General features: G+C 48.3%; 3 protein-coding genes across 3 annotated transcripts; 1 reads left to right on the forward strand and 2 right to left on the reverse strand.

Moving 5' to 3' along the window:
* The first annotated feature begins 12,524 nt into the window (after window positions 1-12,524).
* LOC125550701 (protein transport protein SEC23-like) lies at window positions 12,525-20,289 on the forward strand. The gene is made up of 14 exons (XM_048713769.1): window positions 12,525-12,766; window positions 13,079-13,690; window positions 13,781-13,996; window positions 14,167-14,340; window positions 15,026-15,187; window positions 15,919-16,061; window positions 16,884-16,959; window positions 17,048-17,223; window positions 17,315-17,396; window positions 17,606-17,683; window positions 18,555-18,716; window positions 18,814-19,077; window positions 19,303-19,407; window positions 19,713-20,289. Exons 2-14 carry the CDS (start codon window positions 13,181-13,183, stop codon window positions 19,854-19,856), a joined length of 2,292 nt encoding a protein of 763 aa, XP_048569726.1. The 5' UTR covers window positions 12,525-12,766; window positions 13,079-13,180; the 3' UTR covers window positions 19,857-20,289.
* Window positions 20,290-21,898: 1,609 nt separating this feature from the next.
* LOC125550702 (pentatricopeptide repeat-containing protein At3g12770-like) lies at window positions 21,899-23,931 on the reverse strand. The gene has a single exon (XM_048713770.1). The coding sequence runs from the start codon at window positions 23,864-23,866 to the stop codon at window positions 22,115-22,117; it is 1,752 nt and encodes a 583-aa protein (XP_048569727.1). The 5' UTR covers window positions 23,867-23,931; the 3' UTR covers window positions 21,899-22,114.
* Window positions 23,932-24,106: 175 nt separating this feature from the next.
* Window positions 24,107-26,699, reverse strand: LOC125550703 (protein FAM136A-like). The gene is made up of 3 exons (XM_048713771.1): window positions 26,395-26,699; window positions 25,599-25,736; window positions 24,107-24,527 (listed from the first exon to the last, which is right to left on the reverse strand). Exons 1-3 carry the CDS (start codon window positions 26,521-26,523, stop codon window positions 24,348-24,350), a joined length of 447 nt encoding a protein of 148 aa, XP_048569728.1. The 5' UTR covers window positions 26,524-26,699; the 3' UTR covers window positions 24,107-24,347.
* Window positions 26,700-26,899: the final 200 nt, after the last annotated feature.

A 26,899-nucleotide genomic window follows, 5' to 3' on the forward strand; every position in this document is an offset into this window, starting at 1 on the left:
TATTCATCCGACTTCTATCTTTTCTTGCTCATTGCTCTTTTGGCTTTTTCCTTTGTCGTCTTCCCTCAGTTGTCGTCTTTGTCAGTCGGACAGCCGCTCTACAGACTGCTGCTGGATCAAATTCTTGGTCACTTTGGGAAGGCAAGTACTTAGCCATTTTTAGAGTTGTTTAACTAGTCGGATAGAAGGCGGCAAACCGACTATTCAAGAGTCGGTTTGCGAAAAAAGGCTGGAAGCCGGCCTTAAGCTATGTTTATGCTTTGAGTCCTTAGCCATTTTTCATGTGGATGCCCATTCTTCCTTACTCCTGCCCACCAGACAGTCGCTCTGCGAGCTGCGGCTTCTGGCAGGAGACGGCTTAGACGCCACACACTACTTGTCCGGCTGCAGGAAGCATTTCATAGTGCAGGACGGCAAGTCCCTGGGCCGACTAGTCGAACCTAGTGCCAAGCGGCATAACAAAGAGTAATATACTCGAAGGCATATTTCTTATCATATAGATAAAAGAGGGCAGTCCCCGAGCTCTTCTCGGGGGGGCCGAAGTCTTGGTACTTTTAATACAAAAGGTAGCGCGATACATACTGCATTTAACTGTAAAATTTTTGGAGGAGATTTGCATTCCATGGCCGCTCTGTCTCTTTGCCGGAGTCATCCCTCTTGCGTGCTCGGGGCTTCTGAGCGTCGATCAGGTAGTAGGAGTCGTTGCCCAGCACTTTGCTGATGATGAAGGGGCCTTCCCAAGGTGCCGACAGCTTGTGCTGGCCAGCTGTTCGCTGGATTAGTCGGAGCACGAGGTCGCCCTCCTGGAAAGATCTCGGCCCGACCTTCCTGTTGTAGTATATGCGCAGGCTCTGCTGGTAGATGCTGGACCGGCTGAGTGCCAACAACCGGCCCTCTTCCAGCAGGTCGACACCGTCTTGTCATGCTTCTTTTGCTTCTTCCTCGGTGTACATGGTGACTCGCGGGGAATCGAACTCTATGTCCGTTGGGATGACGGCTTCAGCATCGTAGATGAGGAAGAAAGGTGTGAAGCCGGTTGACTTGTTTGGAGTCGTGCGCAGACTCCAGAGGACGGCTGGCAACTCGTCGAGCCAGCAGCCAGCCGAGCGCTCCAGAGGCTCAACCAGTCGGGGCTTGATGCCGGACAGGATGAGGCTGTTTGCTCGCTCCACCTGGCGGTTTGACTATGGATGGGCGACGGACGCTAGGTCCAGTCGGATGCCCTGTGTCGCACAGAAACGGGCCAAGGCTCCTTTGGCAAAATTCGTGCCGTTCTCGGTGATGATGTTGTGTGGTATGCCGTACCGAATTGTGATGTCGGAGATGAAAGTCACGGCAGTCGGACCATTCAGTTTCTTGATTGCCTTCGCTTCTATTCACTTGGTGAACTTGTCCACCGCGACAAGTAAGTGAGTTAAGCCACCTCGTGCCGTCTTGAATGGTCCCACCATGTCTAGGCCCCAAACTATGAAAGGCCAGACAATGGGGATGGTCTTGAGTGCAGAAGCCGGCTGATGCGGCTTGGAGCGGAACTTCTGGCACCCTTTGCATTTTTGGACCAATTCCTTGGCCTCTTCTAAGGCCGTTGGCCAAAAGAAACCGTGTCGGAAAGCTTTGGCGATGAGTGCTCTTGAAGCCGCATGGTGGATGCACTCGCCTTGATGGATGTCTTTGAGAATTGCTTGGCCTTGCTCTGGCTCTACGCAGCGCGGGTAGACACCAGTGACGCTGCGCCTGACCAGCTCTCTGTTAACTATGGTGTAGGCTGCTGCTCGGCGTTGTACTTGTCGAGCTAAGGTCTCATCAGTCGGCAGCTCTTTGCTCACCAGGAATTTGAGGATGGGCTGGGCCCATGAGGGTGCTGCTATTTCTTCGACTGCCAGAACTGCGACTTGGACGAGGGCGGCTGGGCTGGGAGGCGGTGGGCTGGAGTCAGCAACCGCTTGCTGGACTAATGAAGTCCCCGGGCCGACTGGCGCAGCTCTTGGGCCGAGTTCTGGAGTCTTCGGGCCGGCCGCCGCAGTCCCCGGGCCAGGTTCTGTAGTCCCTGGGCCGGCCTCGACTGTGGCGGCTTTGGAGCCATCTGCCAAAATCCCCGTACTGTCTGTCGGGGCTCTGGAGTCGGATCCGACTTCTTCGGGGGGAGCCGGCACAAAGATGGAGTCTGATTCTGGTGAAGGCTTGATAGACGGCTTGAGGAGGCATTGAAGGGCGACGCTGGATGGTATTGCTTGGCGGGTAGAGCCGATTCGTGCCAAGGCGTCTACTTGGTCGTTGTTGTTTCTTAGCACATGGAGGAACTCGCGCCCCTCGAAATATCCACTGAGTTGCTGCGCGAGGAAACGGTAACTCGCCATGTTTGCATCTTTGGCGTCCCAGTCGCCAGACGACTGCTGGACCACTAAGTCCGAGTCGCCATAACACAGGATCCGGCGAATGCCAAGTGCTTTGGCAAGCCAGAGCCCGTGAATGACCGCCTCGTACTCGGCAATGTTGTTGGAGGCGGCAAAGTGGATTTGTAGTGCGTATTTGAGCTTGTCGCCTTTAGGAGAAGTGAGGACAACGCCGGCTCCCAAGCCGGTGCGCATCTTGGAGCCGTCGAAATGCATCCGCCAATGGGTGGAGTCGGGCGCTGGAGGTAGGTACTGGGTCTTGGCCCAGTCGACGAGGAAGTCGGCCAGTGCTTGTGACTTGATGGCGGTGCGGGGCTGGTAGTGGATGGTGTAGGGAGCCAGCTCTATGGCCCATTTGGCCACTCGGCCAGAAGCATCTCGGATTCCGATGATCTCGGCAAGTGGGGCCATGCAGACCACAGTGATTGGATGCTCTTGAAAGTAAGGCTTTAATTTCTTGGCGGCAAAGTGCACGCCATAGCACATCTTCTGGTAGTGGGGGTAGTTCTGCTTGGAGGTCGACAGCACTTCGCTTAGGTAATATACCGGTCTCTGGACAGGTAGTGCCTTGCCTTCCTCCTTGCGTTCCACTACAATGACTGTGCTGACTACCCGGCTGGTGGCGGCGATGTACAGGAGCATAGGCTCCTTAGGAGTCGGAGCCACCAGAATGGGTGGAGTAGTCAGCATCTTCTTCAACTGGAGAAAAGCTTCATCTGCCTTGTGGTTCCACTCGAAAAAAGTGGTCTTCTTCATGAGCTGGTATAAGGGGAGAGCTTTCTCGCCCAGCCGACTGATGAATCGGCTGATGGACGCCAAGTAGCCGGTGAACTTTTGCACGTCCAGCAGTCGGCTGGGTACCTCCATCATCTCAATGGCCTTGATCTTTACAGGGTTGCACTCTATGCCGTGTTTAGAGACCAAGAAGCCAAGGAGTTGGCCGGCTGGTACTCCGAAGACGCACTTCTCAGGGTTGAGCTTGATTTGGAATCGGCGCAGGTTCTCAAAGGTCTCCTTGAGGTCTTCCAGCAGTGTTCCACGCTTCTCTGTCTTCACCACCACATCGTCCACGTAGACGCGGGCGTTTCTGCCGAGTTGCTTGAGGAGGCACTTCTACATGCAATGCTTAAAGGTGGCGACGGCATTCCTCAAGCCGAACGTTATGGTGAGGTAGCAAAAGGCTCCAAACGGCGTGATGAAGGCGGTCTTCAGTCTGTCAGCCGGGTTCAGCTTGATCTGGTGATATCCTGAATATGCATCCAAAAAGCTCAATAGCTCGCATCCGGCTATGGAGTCTATCACTTGATCAATTCTTGGTAAAGCAAACGGGTCCTTGGGGCAAGCCTTGTTGAGGCTTGTGTAGTCAATACACATTCGCCACTGCTTGTTCTTCTTCAGTACTAGGACCGGGTTGGCTAGCCACTCTGGAAAGAATACTTCCATAATGAAGCCGGCTGCTAGGAGTCGGGCTATCTCTTCTCCGACAACTCTTCTCTTTTCTTCTGATAGGCGGCGCAAGGGCTGCCTGACCGGCTTTGCATCAGATCGGACATGTAACTTGTGCTCGGCGAATTCCGTCGGTACACCTGGCATGTCTTTGGGGGACCATGCGAAGATGTCCCGATTCTCACAGAGGAAATCAACGAGCTCACCTTCCTATTTGCTGTCGAGGTTTGCGCCTACTACAGCGTACCTCTCTGGGTGCTCCGGATCCAAGGGTATCTTCTTTGTCTCTTTGGCCGGCTTGAACGAACCCTCAGCCTCCGACTCCTTTGGGTTAGGCGACACCTGTAGCTGCTTGCCGGCCATCGCCACAACCCGGTCAAGGAGCCGCTTCTCGGCCGCGATCACCGGGGACTCGGCCAGCCGACTACCGGAAGTCGTCTGCCTGTGCGACTGAGAGTAGTGGGGGACCGCCATGAACTTGGCCAGGGCGGGTCGCCCAAGTAATGCATGGTATGGGCTCTCGAGATCCACCACCTCAAACCAAACTGACTCTCGGCGGAAGTGATCTTTGTCTCCAAAGAGGACGTCCATCAGGATCTTACCGATTGGTGAGCAAGAAAGACCAGGAACAATGTCGTGGAACACGGTCCGGCTATTCTGAAGTTGTCTTTGCTTGATTCCTAACTTCTCCATGGTGTCCTTGTACATGATGTTGATGCTGCTGCCTCCGTCTATCAGAACTCGCGAGAAACGAGCAGCTCGTCTATCCGTGGAAAAGGTGGCATCCAAGACCAAGGCATAAGAGCCCGGACTCGGCATCACCTCTGGGTGATCAGCTCTGCTCCAGCTGATAGACTTCTCGGACCAGTGCATGAACTCTGGTGTCTCTGACGCTACTGCATTCACCTCTTGTCGCTACAGCCGCCTGCTGAGTCGATCATCAGCCACGCTGGTAAATATCACGTAGGCTCCGTGCTCTTCGGGGTACTCGTCTTGTACTGCGCCGACTGGCCTGACAGCCGGCTGCTGGGGCGGAGGCGGAGGCTGCTGCCCAGCAGGCGGGGGAGGTAGGAGGCCGTCTCCTTTGGCGATCCTGATGAGCCAGTGGCACTTCCGGGTGGTGTGATTCGACGGCTTTGCGCCGCTATGGAACTTACAAGGACCATCCAGAGTCTGCTCGTATGAGAAAGCCGGCAACCAGTTGGGCTTGCCACCTTTCTGTCGCTTGGGTGGAAGCTGCCCATCCGGCTGCTGGTCTTCAACTATCGCCACCTGCTGGCTGCTGGAAGCCAGCTGCGGGGCCTTGCGCTTGTGGTCGTTCTGCTGTTGCCGCCGACTGGCGTCTCCTGCCGGAGTTCTAGGAGCCTGAGGGGCCACTTCGCCAGTCGCGCTAACTTGAATCTCCACCTTCATGGAGGAGTCGGCCATGGCATACTTGTCTGCTATGATCAGCAGCTCGTCGAGGGTTTCTGGCTCATCGCAGAGGAGCTTGTGCTTGAGGAGGGTGCCTTCTCTGCACCCGGCGGTGAAGTACTCGATAGCCTGCACCTCGTGCACGCCCTTGCAGGAGTTCCGAAGCTCGGCCCAACGCGTGAGGTAGTCGCGAGTTAGCTCGTTGGGGCCTTGCATGCACAAGGAAAGCTGACGAGGCTTGGGAGGACGCTTGTACGTGCTTGTGAAGTTGCGGACGAACGCATCGGTGAAGTCGACCCAGCTGTTGATGTTGCGGGGCTTCAGGCTGTTCAGCCATGTCCGGGCCGTGCCCTGGAGCATGAGCGGAACGTATTTTACGGCAACACGCTTGTTGTCGTTCGCTATGTTGACGGTCGTGGAGTAGTCAACCAGCCAGTCCTCCGGCTTCACGGAGCCGGTGTACTTGAGCGTGTCTCTTGGGAGCGTGAACCCTTTGGGAAAGGGCTCGTCTCGAATGCGGGGCCCGAAACAAGGCGGACCCAACTCGTCTTCTTCTTCCAGCGCTAGGGATCGGTGAAGTCGGTCGATTCGGTGGTGGGCGTCGTTTTCTCCGACTCCCTCTCGGCGGCCAAGGCGGTCTCCGAGAGTCGGATGGTCAACAGGCGGTGGGGAGACTCGCCTTTCCTTGCAAGGAGGAGGAGGCGGACAGTCGTCCCGTTGTTCCACTGCTCTCGGGCGGCCGTCTTGGTCGCGCTCTATGGTAATGTGAGTATGACTGTGGCTGACAGCCGGATCCTTGTCTTTCCTCCCTCGGGCGCCACCAATCGGCGTCCGAGACGTCGCGCCTTGATCTCGGCGTGGAGGCGGGTCGTCGTTTTGTCGCTGCGGCGCCTCCGTGCGGCAGCCAGCCTCGTTCTGCATGGCAGCCACGTCGAGGAGCCGCTGGACTCGCTTCGTCATCAGGCGGCGCTCTTCGCCCTCAAAGTTGTCCAGCTCATCTGCCGCCGCCTGGGCGGCTCAAATGTTCTCCGCAGGCGTGGCGTACACAGGGCGATTTGCCCCGAACAGGTTGGCGATGGCCACGCCGCGCTGCCGGACCGCGCCAAGGCGGCTGGGCCTGGCCGGAGCTGGCGAGCCACCCATAGCGCGATCCATCTCATGCTGGTAGTCCTCTGACAAGCGTCTCATGCTAGCCAGCTTCTTCGCGCCTTCGACGAGCTGAAGGCGGCGCGCCTCCAATGTCTCCCCGTCAGCGTCTTCCGGAATGGGCGCAGTCAGGTCTTGCAGTGCCGCGCCAAGTGGGTCATGCGCTCCTCCGCCGGGAGGCTCGTCATGACCGATGACGAGCACCTCGGTGACGGTGCTTCCGTCACTCTCCGCGCGAGGGAGCGGCTCGTCGTAGACCACCACGTTGGTGGGGAACGCGTCGAGCGACGCGGTGTCGAAGTCGACCAGCATCGGGTCGGTGGAGCCTACCGACTCCAAGTCCACGGCAGGCTCGCCGGCGACGTGGAGTTGGTCGAGGAGGCCCGCGAGGAGGCTCTCGGGGCCGCCCGTGCCTGCGTTGGATGCAGGTTCGTCGGAGAGGCGAACCTCGCCGACAAGATCGGCGAGGCAGCTGGCTGCGCAGGCGATCTCAGCGTCGTGCAGCGCGTCAGCACAAACTCCGTCTGGCGTGCCGGGCTGGCTGCGCTCACCAGGGAGGAAAAGGGTTCCCGTCTAGAGCAGGTCTCCGGACGACGGTGCACCATGCCCCACGGTGGGCGCCAAATGTCGGGGGTTGGGTGCGACATATGCCAAAGGATGGCTTATCATGGTGGGGGCGAGTAGAACGTCGCCGGTGCCTGGAAACGAGATAAGGCGAAGGCATGCACGCCGGCGAATCTTACCCAGCTTCGGGGCTCTCTGGGGAGATAATACCCCTACTGCTGCTCTGCGGGGTCTCCGCATGATCACTATGGCAAAGTGTTTACACGGTTGCTCCTCGAGCTATTTCCTGGAGGTAGGAGATGGCAAGGCTAGCTCTCTCCTTCCTATATGATCTGGTCTAGTGCTAATGGATTCCAACCCTTTGCATGGATGCCCTAGGGGGTTTATATAGGCCTACCCCCCAGGGGTATAATGGTAATCCGGCTAGGCGCGGGCCCAGCCGTCAGTCTCTCTGGCCGCCGTCTTATCCGCCAACTCCTGGGGCCCGCCGACTGGTGGGCCCCGCCGACTAACTCGGTATGGAGTCGACAGGCCGCGTCCGCCGCGGGCGGGTCTTGCCGGCTGTAGATTAATGTAGTCGTGCCTATAATGACGCAGGCTCGGTCATGAGGTCGTGGCGACAGCTCCGCCGTCTGGTGGGCGATCACTGTGGCCACTACCTGTCACATCTGATTAATGGCGCGTGGGGCCCGTGGGAGGGGTCGGCCGACTTCTGGTGGCCGACTCCCATCTGGGCCGACTGGTGGCGCTCTCGCCGTCTTTCGTACGCCCGCCGACTGGTGGGAACCATCATCCCTGGGTCGTACCGGCAGGCCGTTGTGGGCACAGGACTCCGCCCTCTGGGGCTGACGTCAGGGCCGGCATGGCAATAGTGTCACGCCGCGCGGAGATCTCTGCGGGTACGACGTACTGTAGCCACGCCTGCCCTTGGAAAAGGGGTGGGAGTGGACCTTACTATGGCCACTCCCCGTCCCGTCCCTCTTTATGAGGGCATGGGGGTTGTTGGCATCGCGGGCCGACTCCCCAAGGCCGGCTTCTCTGGAAGTCGCCAGTCAGGAGTCGGCTTATCCTAAAGTCGTCCCTGCCACTCGATCGCGAGTGGGCAGTCGGCCGCCTCGCCGCCGACTCTCAGAAGGCGGCTCTTCGTCCTGGGGTTTCAAGGGGCGCAGTCTGCCTCAATGTCTTGAAAGGTTCTGGGCCTGTGTTAGCCTACCCGTGGCCCATTACTCCAATAGCGCTTCACGAAGGTCCAAGGCCCAAAGGCGGGTTAAAGCCTGTAAATGTAAACCGACCTAGTCATGTAACTTGTATTATAAGATAGGAAGGATAGAGACCGAACCGGATACGTTTATGATCCGGCTTCGGGACTCTGTAGTCCGGCAGGCGTCAACCTATGTATATAAAGGGACGACCCGGCCGCGGTTTAGGGACAGACAACAACTCGAGAGCCAGACAAAGCGGATTCGCTCCCTGGCCTTCAAAACCCTAGCAATACCAATCACAACTAGACGTAGGCTTTACCTTCCTTGAAGGGGCCGAACTAGTATAAAATCCCCGTGTCCCCTTATCCGGTTTAACCCCTTTGAGCTAACCCGTAGCGATGGCTCCACGACTAAGTCCTTTCACAAGGACATCTGCCGTGACAAACCCGCAACAGTAACGGTAGCGGTTTTGGTTTTATAGTGATTGTAATAGTAGCAACGGAAAAGTAAATAAGCGAAGAACCATATATGAAAAGCTCGTAAGCAATGGATCAGTGATGGATAATTATGTCGGATGCGATTCCTCATGCAATAGTTATAACATAGGGTGACACGGAACTAGCTCCAGTTCATCAATGTAATGTAGGCATATATTTCGAGTATAGTCATACGTGCTTATGGAAAAGAACTTGTATGACATCTTTTGTCCTACCCTCCCATGGCGGCGGGGTCCTATTGGAAACTAAGGGATATTAAGGCCTCCTTTTAATAGAGTACTGGACCAAAGCATTAACACATAGTGAATACATGAACTCCTCAAACTACGGTCATCACCGGTAAGTATCCTGATTATTGTCACTTCAGGGTTAACTGATCATAACACATAATAGGTGACTATAGACTTGCAAGATAGGATCAAGAACTCACATATATTCATGAAAACATAATAGATTTAGATCTGAAATCATGTCACTCGGGCCCTAGTGACAAGCATTAAGCATAACAAAGTCATAGCAACATCAATCTCAGAACATAGTGGATACTAGGGATCAAACCATAACAAAACTAACTCGATTACATGATAAATCTCATCCAACCCATCACCGTCCAGCAAGCCTACGATGAAATTACTCACGCACGGCGGTGAGCATCATGAAATTGATGATGGAGGAAGGTTGATGATGACGATGGCGACGGATTCCCCTCTCCGGAGCCCCGAACGGAATCCAGATCAGCCCTCCCGAGAGAGTTTAGGGCTTGGCGGCGGCTCCATATCGTAAAACGTGATGAATCCTTCTCTCTGATTTTTTTCTCCCCGAACACGAATATATAGAGTTGGAGTTGAGGTCGGAGGAGCACCAAGGGGCCCACGAGGCAGGGGGCGCGCCCATGGGGGTAGGCACGCCCCCACCCTCGTGGACAGGGTGTGGGGCCCCTGGCCTTGATTCTTTCGCCAGTATTTTTTATATATTCAAAAAATAATCTCTGTTGATTTTCAGGTCATTCCGAGAAATTTTATTTCTGCACAAAAATAACACCATGGCAATTCTGCTGAAAACAATGTCAGTCCGGGTTAGTTGCATTCAAATCATGCAAGTTAGAGTCCAAAACAAGGGCAAAAGTGTTTGAAAAAGTAGATACGGAGGAGACGTATCATAACGCTTTAAGTAAGATAACATGGTGTAGAGGAATAAACTCAAGCAATATGATGTAAACCCCATCTTTTTATCCTCGATGGCAACAATACAATACGTGCCTCGCTACCCCTACTTTGTCACTGGGTGAGGACACCGCAAGATTGAACCCAGAGCTAAGCACTTCTCCCATTGCAAAAAAAACCAATCTAGCTGGCCAAACCAAATCGATAGTTCGAAGAGACTTGCAAAGATATCAAATCATACATATAAGAATTCAGAGGAGATTCAAATAATATTCATAGATAAGCTGATCATAAATCCACAATTCATCGGATCTCGACAAACACACCGCAAAAAAGTATTACATCGAATAGATCTCCAAGAACATCGAGGAGAACATGGTATTGAGAATCAAAGAGAGAGAAGAAGCCATCTAGCTACTAGTTATGGACCCGTAGGTCTGTGGTAAACTACTCACGCTTCATCGGAGAGGCAATGGTGTTGATGTAGAAGCCCTCCGTGATCGAATCCCCCTCCAGCAGGATGCCGGAAAAGGCCCCTAGATGGGATCTCACGGGTACATAAGGTTGCGGCGATGGAAAAGTGTTTTCGTGGCTCCCCTGAAAGGTTTTGGGGTATTTGAGAATATATAGGCGGAAGAAATAGATCGGTGGAGTCACGAGGGGCCCACAAGGGTGGGGGTGCGCCTCCCGACCTTGTGGCCCGCCTCGTGGCTTTCCTGACGTGCACTCCAAGCCCTCTGGATGTCTTTTGGTCCAAGAAAAATCATCGCGAAAGTTTTATTCCGTTTAGACTCCGTTTGGTATTCCTTTTCTGCAAAACTCTAAAACAAGAAAAAAAACAGGAACTGACACTGGGCTATAGGTTAATAGGTTAGTCCCAAAAATAATATAAAATAACATATTAATGCATATAAAACATCCAAAATAGATAATATAATAGCATGGAACAATAAAAAATTATAGATACGTTGGAGACGTATCAATGTATGATCACCGTGCCTGGCGGTCTGTTGAGGATGAAGAACGAGCCAACGTAGGCAGAAGCAAGGCTATCCAGTCTCTCCATTTGGCACTAAAACCAAGCCATTGGATAAGCTTAAGCAAATATTTTCAGGAAACACTATCGAAGGCGCTAGCTATATCAAGTTCAAACATAAGAGACAAAGTTTACTTCCTATTCAGTGATTTTGACGCAGTTTTGGACGTAGAGATGGCTATCGTGGATGCACTTCGATTTGAGGAATGCTGTCAGTGTCGGTGAGATGATGATGTCAATGACGGCCACAGTCTAATGGAGAATGCCTTGGTGATTAGTTTAGCGACATAATGAACTAGGTTGATCGGTAAAAAATCCACCATGCATGTGGCGGAGTCCTTCTTCGGCACTAAGGTCGGCATTGCAATGTTAAGGGCACCAAAATCCCATCCTCCAGCTAGCCTGAAGAAATGATGGAAGACGACCATGACATCGCTCTTGATGATTGACCAGCACGCATGGAAAAAGGCGCCGTTGAAATCGTCCAGGCGAGGTGCCTTCTTCGCGAGAGATGACATGATCGGACTCCACACCTCGTCCTCAGTGAACGGGTTATCCAAATCTCCTGGAGGGATTGTCATTCAAGGGTGTTCTGACGGGGGGTTTTGGTTCCCATGAATGGCTATGGATTATAGGCTAGTTTGGTTGACATCCACACCACTCCACGTCTGACTTGGACAGTGCCTGAAGTGTGTCTGGAGCAGTTTTGTTCATGTCCTGAAAACAAAAAGTCTGCCTGGCCTAGCTGACCCAACAGCTTCACTAGCCTGGGCACGTTAAAGCAAAAAAAAGAGGGTTAGGCCAGGCAGTGAGATTAGCCTGGCCCAGGCCGATGAAAGGGACGCCTGGGTTGCAGATATACATGATCTTGAGTTATTTAGCAGAGCTCTGTTGTACTTCTTATCAAATTAGCCCGTCAATCTTGTTTCTTGATATTTCTACCTTTGACCCAGACCAGATCTCCAACCAAACAACAACCGTAAAGCATGCCTGGTAAGGCAAAATTTCTCTCTTCTCTAGGCTGTCAGGCATCATTTTCTACCAGGCATGATGCCCAAGACATCAACCAAGCTGTCCCTATCTCCTCCTTGTCTACGTGAATTGTGGTGATGTTGTTGTCCTTTTGAATGAAGTGAATGAATTCTTTCACCTTCCGAAGCACAATTTGGAGTAGAACAACACTTTGTGCTCGCATCCTGGCCCTTAACCCAGTGACCCTCGAGGCTTTGCCTTTTTCAGGAACCCTCGATTGAGCCAATCCAATAACCCTTTGCTTTAACATCCTTCGTGGATGGAATTCGCTTGGAGTGAGGCATCCTAGGTATCTAGGCCTTTTTTCGAAAATAAAAACATGCTTTGATTTTATTTTAGAGAAAAAGTAAAATACATTGTGCTGATTGTTAATACTTTTTTCATGGAACGAATTGTATTTTATCAGTAATGCTTCGTCTGTCGTTAATCTTAAGCTGATATGCCGGTCCAGTCTCTCAAAGGTACTCATAGAGATAGGACGTGTGTGTGCGCGTTCATAGGAATGAATATATGCGCGCATGTATAAACGCTTGCGTCCGTAATGTGTTAACAAAAAGTATTCATCTGTTTTGAAACGGAGGGAGTAATGCTTTGTATGTGAAAAAGAAGCGAAGAATCTCCGGGGAAAAAAAAAGAGGAGGAGGAGCGAAGAACGGTGAGAGAAGACCATCTTGGCTTCGCAGGTGTTCTGGGTTTCTCTGTTCGTGGCCAACTGCCCCAGGAGGCCAGAACCCCCGCGGCTTCCCCGCTCCCTACTCCAGCGCCCCTGCCCGGAAATACCTCTCCTCGCCGTCGCCGTCGCCGGCGCCGGAGAAGAGGAGTACAGGGCAGGCCTCCCCGCATCCGCCGAAGCCGCGCCACCTCCAAGGCGAAGGTACTACTCTCTCCGCATCTCTCTATAGGGTGGGGTGAGGGGCGGGCAGTACTGATATCCCCAATTTGATACCGTATCTTCTCCCGTCACGCGAACCCTAGCGTAGCTTGCTTAGGCTGTTCCGATTCGCCATCCATTTCCAAGACGAGAGACCTCGATCCATCCATCCATTCGCCTGCGAATTCGATTCGATTGTTCCCAGCGCTCTGTTGGTTCAACTTACCCTCACGCCCCGGTTCCAGCCCGCTATTAATTTGGCTAATTTTTTGCGGGGTATTAATTTGGCTGATCAATTAATGGCTATATATGCAGATCAACGGCTTCGTCCTTCTGGTGGAGACCTGATACTGTCGCCAAGGCTGAGGGTCTACTGAAGAAATTAGGTTTGAGCAACCTGATCACAGAAGAGAATCAATGTCTGAGTTCCTGGAACTCGAGGCCCGGGATGGGGTGAGGATGACCTGGAATGTGATACCCGGCACCAAGCAGGATGCTGCTAGCTGTGTCGTCCCTGTCTCGGCCATGTACACTCCTCTGAACCCCAACCCTGCCATTCCTGTTCTTCCTTATGCCCCACTCCGCTGCCGCATCTGCCGCTCCATCCTCAACCCCTTCTCGGTCGCCGACTTCGGTTCAAAGATGTGGCTCTGCCCATTCTGCTTCCAGCGCAACCACTTCCCCCAGCAATACTCCGCTGTTTCGCAAAGCAACCTGCCTACCGAACTCTATCCTGAATGTTGTACTGTGGAGTACATGGCCGCTGCCGAAGCCGGTCCTGTGTCGCCACCGGTCTTCCTCTTTGTTGTTGATACTTGCATGATTGAGGAGGAAATCGGCTATTTGAAGTCTGCTCTAGCGCAAGCAGTTGAGCTGTTGCCGGACCACTCCCTCGTCGGGTTCATTACTTTCGGGACATATGTGCAGGTTATATTCACCTTTCCTTCATATAAATGTTTCACTTTTATTAGTCTTCTGGTCAAAAAAATTGATATGAATACATGTTGACTCATGTAGGTGCATGAATTGGGTTTTGGCTTGTTGCCTAAGTCACATGTGTTCAAGGGGACAAAGGAGATTAAGAAGGATCAAATTCTTGAGCAAATGGGTTTCCTTACAGGGAAAACAAAACCCACAACAGGTGTGATCGCCGGCGCAAGGGATGGTGTTTCAGCAGAAAGTATTGCTAGGTTCCTGTTGCCTGCTTCAGAGTGCGAGTTTATTTTGAATTCAGTTAAGAACTCTCCTTGCATTAAAAGAAGACATGATGAGTTTGTCCAGGAACTTGGACAAAACTTTAGGTCTCTAGTGCACCGCAATATTATTATTTTTTAATTGCAGAATATTATTTTGGAGGCAAAATTCGATTGCAATTTGTTGATGCCGGTTTTCTATTTCTTTAGCTTATAGAAGAACTGCAAAAGGACCCATGGCCGGTTTCTGCTGATCAGCGAGCATCAAGATGTACTGGAGCTGCATTAAGTGTTGCAGCCAGCCTCTTGGGGATTTGTGTGCCTGGATCAGGTGGTAGAATTATGGCATTTATAGGTGGCCCATCTACAGAGGGACCTGGTTCTGTAAGTAATTTCTCTAATGAATATCACATCTTATTTTCCACTTTACTGCCCCCCCCCCCCCCCCCCCCCCCAGTGCTCTGATCACGCACCCACAGTGATAAGAAGAAACATGTCGCCGCCTTTCTATTCCCAGCAATAGTTATGCAACATTTCTTAGCATTCCGTGGGGTATTTCTAACACCCTTGCCCAATTCGCCTTCTGTTCTTGCTAATAGTGGTGAGTTTAGTCCCAAAATTGGCTAGCCTAGTTGTGTTGGGAGTTAGAAGTGGGATATAGACTATGGACAACACCGTACTGAGTTACCAGCTGGGTTGATACTTTTAGTGGAAAACGAATATGAAAGCCTTTTCTGATATGTGATGGGCATACCTGTTACATATTTAGAGTTCATGTGAGGAAAGTTTGTGGGTTTGCTCACTTGCTCTGTGCTTTGCAATTCCAGAGATGTTTCGTATGTATTCTGTGTAGTGAAGCCGACCCGACTTTTCTACTTAAATTAGCTCATAACTCATTAAAAAGCATGATCCCTTTTCTGATAAAGTAAGTTCCACCGAATAATAATCTGCACATTTGTCATGATGATACTCCAGTGTAGAGATTGATTTTTTTTGTCAAGTTAGGTTTTCCTTTGGAAATAGCATGATACATTATTGTATTCTAATGTTTTTTTTTGCAAAATGTCAGATAATATCTAAGCCGTTATCTGATCCAATTCGTTCGCACAAAGATCTTGATAAAGGTTCTGCTCCACTTTATAACAAAGCCGTTAAATTCTTCGAGGAGATTGGAAGTCAACTCGTGCATCAAGGGCATGTGCTCGATCTATTTGCATGTGCACTTGACCAGGTTTGTCCCCTGCTCCTTGTTGTATAGATTATTCATATCACCTCTTGGTCAAGGATCAGGCATTAGCTTGTTTAACTAGGATATTGTTCACTTGAACCAGTGTTGCTGTGTATCATTCATAGACCTCATAAGCATGTTTGTCTCACCATAATGTGAAAAATATCAGTATAAGCATTTATCATCTCGAAAATATCTGTGCAGGCATTTATTTTCTTGGAAGTTCCATGGCTGTAAGATGCTGTTATTTCAGAATTCAGAGTGGATGTACATATTATCATAATGTAAACTTCTCTTAACCTGATTTAGTAGGAATTTTGGCTACTTTTATCAGCTAATGAAATACAGAGAAGAATGGTGACCTATTGTGAGTGTTAGTTGACAACTCAGTGATAATGTGCAAGCCATCCTCTTTTGATAACTGTCTGAAGTGCGTATGCCAAGGTTTTTAAGGCGGTTAGGCATCATAAGACGATCAACCTAAGCGCCTAAGGCGGAGAAAATGCTAAGGCACTGCCAGGACGCGCCTTACCCCCTAAGCGTCCATAAGGCGACGCCTTAAAAACATGGGCATATGCAATACGATTTATCAAAAAGAAAAGTATTAAGAACAAATGTTCATGCAAAAACTACTGTTATTTAGCACATCACCGCACACCATTGACTTATGCGTTATCTTCTGATGTCTATGCACGGTTGCCTTGATATGGTTAATAATATATTCTATTCCTCAGGTTGGTGTTGCTGAGATGAAGGTTGCAGTGGAGAGAACTGGGGGAATAGTTGTGCTTGCAGAAAGTTTTGGCCATTCTGTTTTTAAAGATTCACTTAGACGCATTTTTCAGTCAAGCGATAGTGACCTTGGCTTATCGTTCAAGTAAAGATACTTTTCTGCCTGCTTGATTTAACTGCTTGCTAGTTCTAGCATGTTTATGTTTGTCTCGTCTTCACTGCAAATGTAATTAGGGATTTGCTTTTAGTTCTGTTGTTGCTGCAACAAAAAAAAAGATCAAGGTATCAGGTCCGGAATGATGATATGCGTGGTAGAGTTGGGGTAGCACTGATTGAAGAGAAGCTTGTCCAACATCGTCTGAGATGGTTTGGGCATATACAATGCTGGCCTCCAGAAGCGCGAGTGCATAGCGGACGGTTAAAGCGTGCTGATAATGTCAAAAGGGGTCGTGGCAGACCAAACTTGATATGGGAGGAGTCCTCAAAGAGAGATCTGAGGGACTGGAATATCATCAAAGAACTAGGCATGGACAGGGGTACGTGGAAGTTAGCTATCCACGCGCCAGAACCATGACTTGGTTTCGAGATTTTATGGGTTTCAACTTTTGCCTACCCCAACTTGAAATGCTTTGTTGTTGTCTGTTTTTGCTGCAACCTCAGAAGTGTGATATTCTTACTTGCTGCTTTTAGCTTATTTTCAAAGGCATCTATGTGATCAGAGAAACTGCAAATAAGTTTAGTGCTATCCGGTACTGATTAAGTGATTTTGAACTTGGATGTACTAATTGACTATGCCTCTTGAGGCAATAGTGTTTGTGTGATACTTTTCCTAATCATCCTCATAGGTTTGTTTTAGGTGAAATGGCTGTTTCAGGGGTGTAAAATACGTTCATGTCATCCAGTAACCTGCTGTAGTACAGCCTTGTTATTGAGTTGTCTCATTTCTGTATTTAAATTATTTTTGCAGTGGCATATTTGAGATCAACTGCTCCAAGGATGTCAAAATTCAAGGCATCATTGGACCTTGTACTTCCCTGGAGAAGGTACAGTATGTGCTTAGTTACATGTTGATGTTTTAGAATGGTGATTGTATGCTATACTTAGTCTTTTGGCATGTTGCTGCTTCTGCAGAAAGGTCCTCTATCCTCAGATACAGTTGTAGGTCAGGGGAACACTAGCGCTTGGAAGATGTGTGGTCTAGATAGGAAAACATCACTATGCGTAGTATTTGATATGGCCAAAAAAGATGCCCCGGACGCAATTGGACAATCACAAAACAATCTGTTCTACTTCCAATTCTTAACCTAGTATGGAATCTGCTCCCCCTCCCATCTCTTTTATAAACAATTGATATTGTTGGAGAAGTATATATGTCTGACCTGGAGATGCCACATGCAGTTATCAGCATCATGATGGGCAAATGAGATTGCGATCGACTACAATTTCAAGAAGATGGGTTGCTGGTTCTGGCAGTGTGCAGGTAAGTTTTACCTTTGTTCCCCTTGATGAGTTTTCTTTCCTTTTAAATGTTTTTCTCCTTCCATTTGTACCCATTTTCAGTAATAGTTGAGCTGAACAATTGTGTTTAGCCAATGTCAGTGTGTTACCCAGTGTTTTAGTGCTTTTACAGACTTTTTAGGAAAAATCAATGTAATATTGTTGCTCATTGGACTAGTACATGTGCTGTAGGAGTTAATAACTGGCTTTGACCAAGAGGCAGCAGCAGCAGTCATGGCACGCTTGGTCTCATTTAAGATGGAAGCTGAGGTACTTTCTGATAGTCTGTTTACTTTTCATAAATTGTTTCAATATACTTAATGCCCCATGACAGACCCATCTTTTTATGTTTGAGAGATGGAATATAACATCATAAAAAATTTGGAAGCACGAAATTTGTAATTGTGACCTGTGGGCTCCCTTGGTCCGAGTGGGGATATGGATGCACCGTACAACCTTTTAATTTCATGATACAATGATCCTTAAATATGTAGTTCTGTGAAATTGGTTAGTCAATTTGTAGTTTTGCACTAGTTTGTACATTTGTCTTTGGTTTTGTGAAACAATTATTCCGTATATTTATTAGTTGGAGGCAATACATAGTCTGAGAAACAATTTTATAAATTATCTCATTAGTTGAGGATGTGAAGAAAATTGAAATCATCACATTAGGAGGATCAAAAGGTCCACACTAGATCGGTACATCGGAATTATAATGGTTGTGCTTCTCCTTTGAACAACCTTTTGTATAAAAAACGCAGTCTTAAAAAGGATATGGCATTTGTGAACTTGGTTTCTCAATAACATGTCATTTATACTACTCCCTCTGTCCTACTGTATAATATAAGAGCATTTTTTACACTAGTGTAGTGTAAAAAATGCTCTTATATTATGGGACGGAGGGGGTATCTTAGAAACATAATCATTAAGAGGAAACCTTTTATAAATTGCATAGGAAACAAACCATGACCATAAAGGAAATAGTTCGCTGCTCAAGGACTCCTTGATTAGTTTCATTAATAATTAACTCACAGTTATTGCTGCTGCTTACATGTTCTGACATGAGTTGCATCTTTGACTCTTCCTGTATGTAAGGTCTGTTATATTCATTTTTATAGCATGTTCTTGGTGTTTTTTTCAGGTTGATTTTGATCCAGTAAGATGGCTTGACCGAGCATTGATTAGTTTATGTTCGAAATTTGGAGACTATCAGAAGGAAGCACCTTCATCTTTCAGTTTGTCCCCGCGTCTATCAATTTTTCCACAGTTTATTTTTAATTTGAGACGTTCCCAGTTTATTCAGGTAAAACATTTTTTCTGTCCTAATTCAATGAGTCATGCTGATCAACAGATCAAGCGAATTGAATTTCTCTTTGCTCCTGATTAACTACTACATGCAGGTTTTCAACAATAGTCCAGATGAAACTGCATATTTCAGGATGATGTTAAACAGAGAGAATGTAGCGAATGCAGTTGTGATGATCCAGCCTTCACTTATATCATATTCATTTCAGTCAGGTCCCGAGCCTGTTCTATTGGATGTAAGCGCAATTGCTGGTGACAGGATACTTTTGTTGGATTCTTATTTTACCGTTGTCATATTCCATGGGATAACGATCGCACAGTGGCGAAAGGCTGGTTACCAACATCAAGAAGGCCACGAGGTAATGTTTTGTTGGCCAAAAACCATGGTAACACTAAATATTTTTTTTTGACTCCATGTTGGCTTTCTTGTAGGTTTATGGAGAACTTATCTGTATTTGATTTAAAATTCTAGCACCATGTCGTATTAAAAGAATTCTAGAAAATATCAATGCTCCATTTTCCTCTCTTCTTTTGGGTTCTCGCATGTTGTCGAAAAACCATGTATAACCTTGTATGATGTTCAGGTGTTTGCCCAGTTGTTGCAAGCCCCACAGGAGGAAGCTGATTCAATAATCAAGGAGCGATTTCCTGTGCCTCGTTTGGTTGTGTGTGATCAATATGGTTCTCAGGTTAGTATTTTCTATTTAATCTGTCAGTACACTCTGCATCAGAACTCTTAGGAGTATGCATCTGGTGCCTGTGTACTTGGTAGTCGGGAGCAGTTCCTTAACCTGCAGTGACAGTAGCAACTACAGGGGATCCCGATAAGATATAAATTTGAATAAATGCAACAATCTCACTGGAAGGTCAAAATTTGTGCCGAGAATTGCAATCAAGTCACCAGTGATCAGTCATTAGTTTCGGAGTAAACTAAAAAAACTATCAGCACTTCCATATAATTTGTTTTTAATGCTTTATTTTATGGAAATTGCAGGCTCGATTCTTGCTGGCAAAGCTGAACCCATCCGTGACATATGACTCCGACACACCTCCGCCTCCTGGGGGGGATATGATATTCACAGATGATGCGAGCTTCCAGGTCTTCATGGAGCATCTCCAGCGGCTGGCAGTTCAGTAGAGCATGGACGTGCAGTAATTTTGCACCAATGGCCTCTTCTCTCGTGTACAGCAAAGAAAACCTTTTCGTGTGTGTATCACTGTTATACCGGTTGCCACGTACTGTAGGCCGACATACCGCTGTTAGCTCCACATCTGTACATTGCCATGGACTGTAAGGTTTATGTCGTATATCCTGAGATGGAGCATTCATAAATTGTGTTGTTAGCGCAACATATGGTTGATCACTGCTTACACCAAAGAAGATTGTCATCGTCTGGGTGTTCAAGCTTAGTGGTGAAGAGGATTTTTTAAGTCATGTGTTGATAGAGATGGTGTGGTTGCTGCATCTACTAAGGTTTATTGATAGCAGGTGTTTGCTCCAAAAATGTGTGATAATTGATGTTATGGTGGTGGTTTATTGGTTGATGAAAGCAAGCATAATTTTTTTTTTTCTTCATTTGTCAATACCTGAATGCTGTTCTTCTGGACACGCATTGGGCACATGGTTTTCTTTTTTAAGTTCTTTTTGCATTTGTCTCTGCGTTTTCCTCTTTTCATTTTAATTTGTTCAAACTGCCAAATTTAAATTCACTGTTAGACAAGGTTCAAGTTCAACATAAACATGTGTAAAGGTTGAAATGTGGCATAAATTTAGACGACCATGATGACACGATCTAATGATAAAGCAGTGGCATGACATAGGAGAGGGCACTATGTGAACCCATGGGCATATGCACCCACTTTTGAAAAATGCATTTTAAGCTAAAATGTCAAAAAATTCAAAAGAAAATATCACGCATACATGTTCGCAATTGCGTATACGCAACATAAAGTTTTATGAAAAAATGTCTTTTTGTTTTACCTCTGCAAAAAAGATAAATTTCGGTGCTTCTAAATAGTGTTCCATGACATAATTTTTTGCCTTTTTTGCACAGGCCACAAAAAAATATTTTTCCGTAAAACTTTATGCACGCACATAGAACATGGAGACGAACCCGCGTAATTTTTTTTTAGATTTTTTTAAAATTTAGAAATGTGTTTTCCAAAGTGGGTTCATATGCCCCGGATTCATCCATGCACTTCTCGATGACATAGCATGGTTCTTTGTTGTCGGAGGAAGAGGAGTCTGAAGGTATCGACCTTGCATTCAGTATTACACTCACAAGTGGCAACACGTAACTGAAGATATGTGCACAGGGAGGCAAACGGTGCAGCGCATGAACTGGTCAGCTTGGCAAAATATGTTGAACCGGGCATTTGGTTAGATAACCCCCCTCCTTGTATTGTACCATCTTTTCTAGAAGATGTTACCCTGATTAGTTATGAATAAATAGGTACTTTGGGTGTAAAAAAAATGTAACGTGGCAGGTGTGCACTGAGTTCACAGTAAATTTTTTTTTGGAGAAACAAATGCACACTTACCGAACTTTATATACTGTGCTGTTGTTGCCCACAAACACTTCCTGGGACTGGGAGTAAATGCGAAATGCTAGATTATGAATCGTTCAAAAAATATAGAATGCACACTTCCTAGGAGGGCAATACAAAATGCTAGAAGACATGAATCGCTCTTAGTAGAAAATTCAAAAAATGCAGGAAGCGTGATTTGAAACTTTCTCGTGCCATCATTTTCAATTTGCAACTCCTTTGTCCTTCCTCTCTGAACTCATCCCACTAGCATGAAATAAGAAGTATACTTAATCAGTTATCTGCCATCGGCGTTCTTGTTTCTTCGAAGAATAATAATTTGGACTGTCGATGCATTTCAGTGGAAAATAGCACCTGTGACTACAATTCTCTGCCCTCCCCACCTGAGCCATGAAACAAATTTCTATGCCAATCAACTTAGAACGGTATTCTCCTGTAGTATGAAAACAATTATTCCTCACCGATCACCGATCGTAGTCCAGTACCGGTGCCATACACCCACCACTTTGGTTTTTGTTCGGCAGAGGTCTGAACATCACATCCTAATATCATAGTAGAAACTAGGCAGTACATTATTTTCTGGAGCATTGTTTTCAGTCTCTTCTGCAGCTGTAATGTAAAATCACATTTCAATAATGCAACGGGTCATCACATTTTAATTGGGCGGCCTTCCCCATTGTACAGTTAACAAGGTAAAAATTATCAGAAAACAGAACATTTGTCCTCAGTTTATCACGAGCCTATGATAAAGCCTAATTTTGATATCCAAAGAATTATGTGATGTTGGGGAGAGAACATGTGCAAATAGCTGCTTACAAACAGTCTAACCTAAAACTTGCATCTAGCTTGCTACCTCGTGATGGCTCTTCTTTCTCTACTGGTACAAACTAAGCTGTGCCCAGCCGTCTTCTTGAGCTCCATCTCCTTCATGGTCCTCCTCGTCCTTTCCGCGTCCTCCAGCATTCCAGCCTCGAAGTACATGTTCGCCATCAAAACGTAGAACGTGACGTCATTGGAGCCCGACAGGAAGAGATCCTTGGCAACAAATTCAGCCAGCTCCAGGTTGCCATGAAGCCTGCAACCGCCGAGGAACGCGCCCCAAATGCACTTGTCTGGCTGCATCGACATTCCCCTGATGATTTCATATGCTTCGACAAGTCTGCCAGCACGTCCTAGCATGTCAACCATGCAGGCATAGTTCTCGAGTGTAGGCGATATATGGTAGTCCCTGACAATGCTGTTGAAAACCGCCAGCCCTTCGTCAACGAGGCCAGAGTAGCCACACGCCACTAGAACCGCGGTGAGCGTGAAGGAATTAGGCTTCACCCCTTGACCTTTCATCGCGGAGAAGAGATTGAGAGCCTGTTCAGGCTCACCATGGTTGGCATATGCACTGATCATGGCGCTCCATGACACAACACCAGGCTCGCGCAAACCTTCAAAAGCTTGCCTTGCGTAAGCAATCTCACCACATTTTGCGTACATATCCACGAGAACATTGCCGATTCTCGCATCGGTGTCGAGCCCGTGACTCCTGGCGAGCTCGTGCACCCACTTCCCTGTCTCAAGGGCTCCCTGGCGTGTGCAAGCAGAAAGCACACTGACCAGAGTGACAGCGTCAAACCCCGCCTTCTCACTAAGCATCCTGTGGAAGAACTTGATCGCCCGAACCCCATCACCATTCTGCTCATACATGGCAACCATCGTGTTCCAGGACACCACGGTGCGCGCAGCCATTCCATCAAACAAGTCTTTCGCCGACGCGATGCTCCCGCACTTCCCATACATTGCGATGAGCGCATTCACCAGCGGCAGATTCGCATCGAACCCCAGCTTGACGACGAACCCATGAACCATCTCCCCGGCAGCGAGACATTCTTGCCCCTGCAGGCACGGCAGGAAACTGATCAGAGTGATCTCGTTGGGGAGCACGCCCTGGGCAACCATCGTGCCGAACACCGCGACCGCCTGGCCGAACAAGCAGTTCTGCGCGTAGCCCGCGACCATGGCCGTCCACGAGACGATCGTGCGGGCGCCGTCCGCGGCTGCCAAGAACACCTGCTCCGCGTCCACCACCTCCCCCTCCTGGCAGTACATGGCGATGAGCGCGCTGTGCACGAAGCCGTCCCCGGCGAGCGCGAACCTCACCGCGTCCCCGTGCGCGGCACGCCCGAACCGCGGGGCGCGCGCGGCGGCGCACGCCGGGAGCACGATCGGGTAGGTGTAGCAGTCCGGCGCGACGCCCGCGGCGCGCATCCGCTTGTAGAGCTGGAGCGCGTCCGCTGCGGGGGAGTTGGCCGGGACGGAGTGGGAGTGGGCGTGGGCGTGGGCGCGGAGGAGGGTGTTCCACATGTAGGCATCGCGGTGCGGCGCGGCGTCGAACACCCTGCGGGCGTACGCGAGGGAGCGCGGGGCCGCGGCGGCGAGGAGCCTGGTGGCGAAGGCTGGGTTGGCGGCGACGCCGAGGAGGACGGCGCGGGCGTGGATAGGGAGGAGGGCGCGGAGGGAGGAGGAGACGCCGGCGGCTGAGAGGAGGCCGATGTAGCGGCGGACGAGGTCAGCGGCGGTGGTGGGCGGCTGCGGGAGGGGAGTAGGGGGCATCTGTTGGACCTCGGGCAGCTGCTGACTGAGTTGGGTTTCACCACGCAGAAATAACTAAGCATAAGCAACGGCTTCTTGTACAAAAATTTACATGTCAAAATTTGTTTGGTTTGCTTGGGATATTTGAATTTCTTTGAATGTGTGTTATTACTAACAATTGTATCGAAATTTGGTGCCATTATGAAATGCCCTCGCCTACATGGCTACATTGCCAAGCAAACTGGCAAATTGCAGAGATCATGAATGAAAAAAAAAAGATTTTAAGATAAAAGGATGTTATGCAAAAGCTACGTTTGCAACATTTAGTCTGGTATCGCGGCGCCATTTAGACGCACTAATCTCTCAGCAAAAAACTCTTCTCTAGACATGGTTCTCATGGCAGTAATGAGCATGTTACACTAGTGCTGCTAGAGACTCTGGATAGATTCAGCTAACGATGGGAAAAACGAGCCGGGGGACAATTTGAAAGTTTCTGATTCCTCTACTTCATGTTAATGGTGGACTTGATCTGCTCAACCAGATGGGGCAGGACCCTGATGCTGTCGTCGATGGACCTGTTCACGCACGACTCCAGCTCATTGGTTGCGTCTGTCTTCATCTTCTGGAGCTTTGCTGCTTCAAACTTATCTTGGCAGACCATCAACGAGCGATTCAACCTTTCCTGGAATAAGGAAGGATACATCTCAGCTTAGACATAGCACCAGGGTGTAAATGATACAATAATTTGCGCTGGCCGATATATGCTGCCTGTTATCTAACTGCTGGTTTATTCAGGTAAATCATTTACAAAATTATTAAGAAAGCTAGTTGAAGCGTATGCAACCCTGCAAAGTACAGAAAATGTATGCCCTTAAATAGCAATACACAAAGGCCCGAGCTCTGAAAGAAAACGTATTGCAACCAAGCATTACATGTCTATCATGCTCAATTCTTCGCAAATAAATGACCACAGTTCCCTATGTCTAACTGCTCAGACTGTATGTTAGAAATTACTTATTCAAACTATAATAATAAAAGAACCAAGGGATGAAGCTAGACAATATATAATGGAGGGACAAACCTTATTACAGTTCTAAGTTCTAACTACTGTATACTCCCTCCGTCCCATAATATAAGAGAGTTTTTGACACTAGTGTTAAAAACGCTCTTATATTATGGGACGGAGGGAGTATTTGTATGACTAAATGCTTGATTGTATTTTAAACCTGAACCTTACACCTCTCTAGTGCAGAGATATTTTTCCCAAGTATTTGTTGACATGTCGGGCCATCATTACTCAAATCACTGGCTCATTGCTTATTCAAATCATCATGAATGGAACATATGTATACTACTTGCTCACTGACCAAATACACAAACACGGTGCTAATGCAGGTCAACATGCACATAATTTTTAAGTATCTGTGATAGCCACTGGTGACTAATAAATTCAAATGTCTTAAATTATACAACTTGGTAAATATGGCATGTTCAATAAGAAGAACATAAAGTAATAGTTCAACAACAAAGATAAATCGAAGTTGAGAAGGCATCGCAAGTAGCTGCAGTATGATTTCCACAAAGAACTACGAAGTAGAGATACAGCAACAGAGCTATAACTTATAACTTGATTGCAAGAAATGATACAGTGGCTAAACTCAATACAAACAAAGCCGGTCTTAAGTTATTTTTTTTATAGAAACTAGTATAAGATGTATGAAAAAAAATGATAGGTGGATGAAACAGGAAGTACCTGGAACTTGGCCATCTCGGTCTCAACAACATTGTTGGCAGAAAGAGCGGGCACACCACAGTTCTCTACACAGCTGGTGATCCCCTCTTGAGTCCGTCGCCTATCAAAGCAGTCATGTGCACACTTGAAGTACTCTTTCTGAAAATCACCAGAGAAAAACAAATCCAAACAGGCGTCAGCATTGGTGTTTCTAACCCCCTACTACGAATATATCAAGCATATCAGCATCTTCCCCCTTCCCAATAATGTCTCATGATTTCAAGTGCTCACACCATACAACAGAGCAATGATAAGAAAATTACAGAATTAGGACAAACATTACACCGAGAACCAATATATTTATCAATAAAAAGTATACTTGCTCCACTACTGGGCTTACTGAAATTCCTACATATCTAGCAGCTACAATCCCCCAAAGTTCAGGTCTTCCATCTCAAATCTGTACACTAGGTTAAAAAGAACCCCAATCATATCCCATGAAGTACATTAGAACAAACCAAGTATCCAATAATCATATCCCTGGAACAGCTAGAACAACTAGCATCAGACCGCGGCGCAACTGGACACATGTACCACCTTCATAGAACCCAATAAATTTCATGACTACCGCAAGATTAGCATCCTCCGTCCTGAAATTACCCATCCCTAAAATTTCGCGGAACAAATCGACGAATCCCCCAAACGAACCCGAGATTCCGTGAAAAGGCATCGGGACTCCCCGCTCCTCGGCCCCAAGACCGCATCCTGGAGCAAACCCCGAATTTGGAGTCTAAAAGGCGGCGGGGCGAGGTCTCACCTGCAGAGTGAAGTTGACATGGTCCTGCACGCCCTCGAGGTGCTTCTGGGCGGCGACGTTCACCTCCTCCAGCTTCTTCCGGATCCGGTCCGCCACGATCCTCTCCTCCATGGAGCCCACGTGGTCCATCGAGCTTCACGATTTGGTTCCGGCCTGTCTTGAGGAAGGGGGAGAAGGGAGGGAAGGGTGCGGTCGGTCGGCTATTTCTCGGCTGTGATTTTCTTGGTGGGGAGGGAAGAACTACTGGAAGCAAGTCGGAAGGTGGAGGTTGAGGGTTTAATGAGACACGCTAGGGTTCTACGGCGGCTGCAGAACCCGAACCTGAACCTGATATGAGTTCAACAGTTCGGAAATACTACGACAGTACTGCTTACTAACCTTTTTTACAAGAAACAACAGGGAAGACATCGCCTGTTTTTGGAATTAAATATATATATACGATTTTAGAGAAAAAGACATATCCACTGCAATTTTGCAAGATGATGCACACCGTCAGATTTGAGAC

The sequence above is a fragment of the Triticum urartu genome, chromosome 4 (genome assembly GCF_003073215.2).
Source record: "Triticum urartu cultivar G1812 chromosome 4, Tu2.1, whole genome shotgun sequence".
Classification (NCBI taxonomy): Eukaryota; Viridiplantae; Streptophyta; class Magnoliopsida; order Poales; family Poaceae; genus Triticum; species Triticum urartu.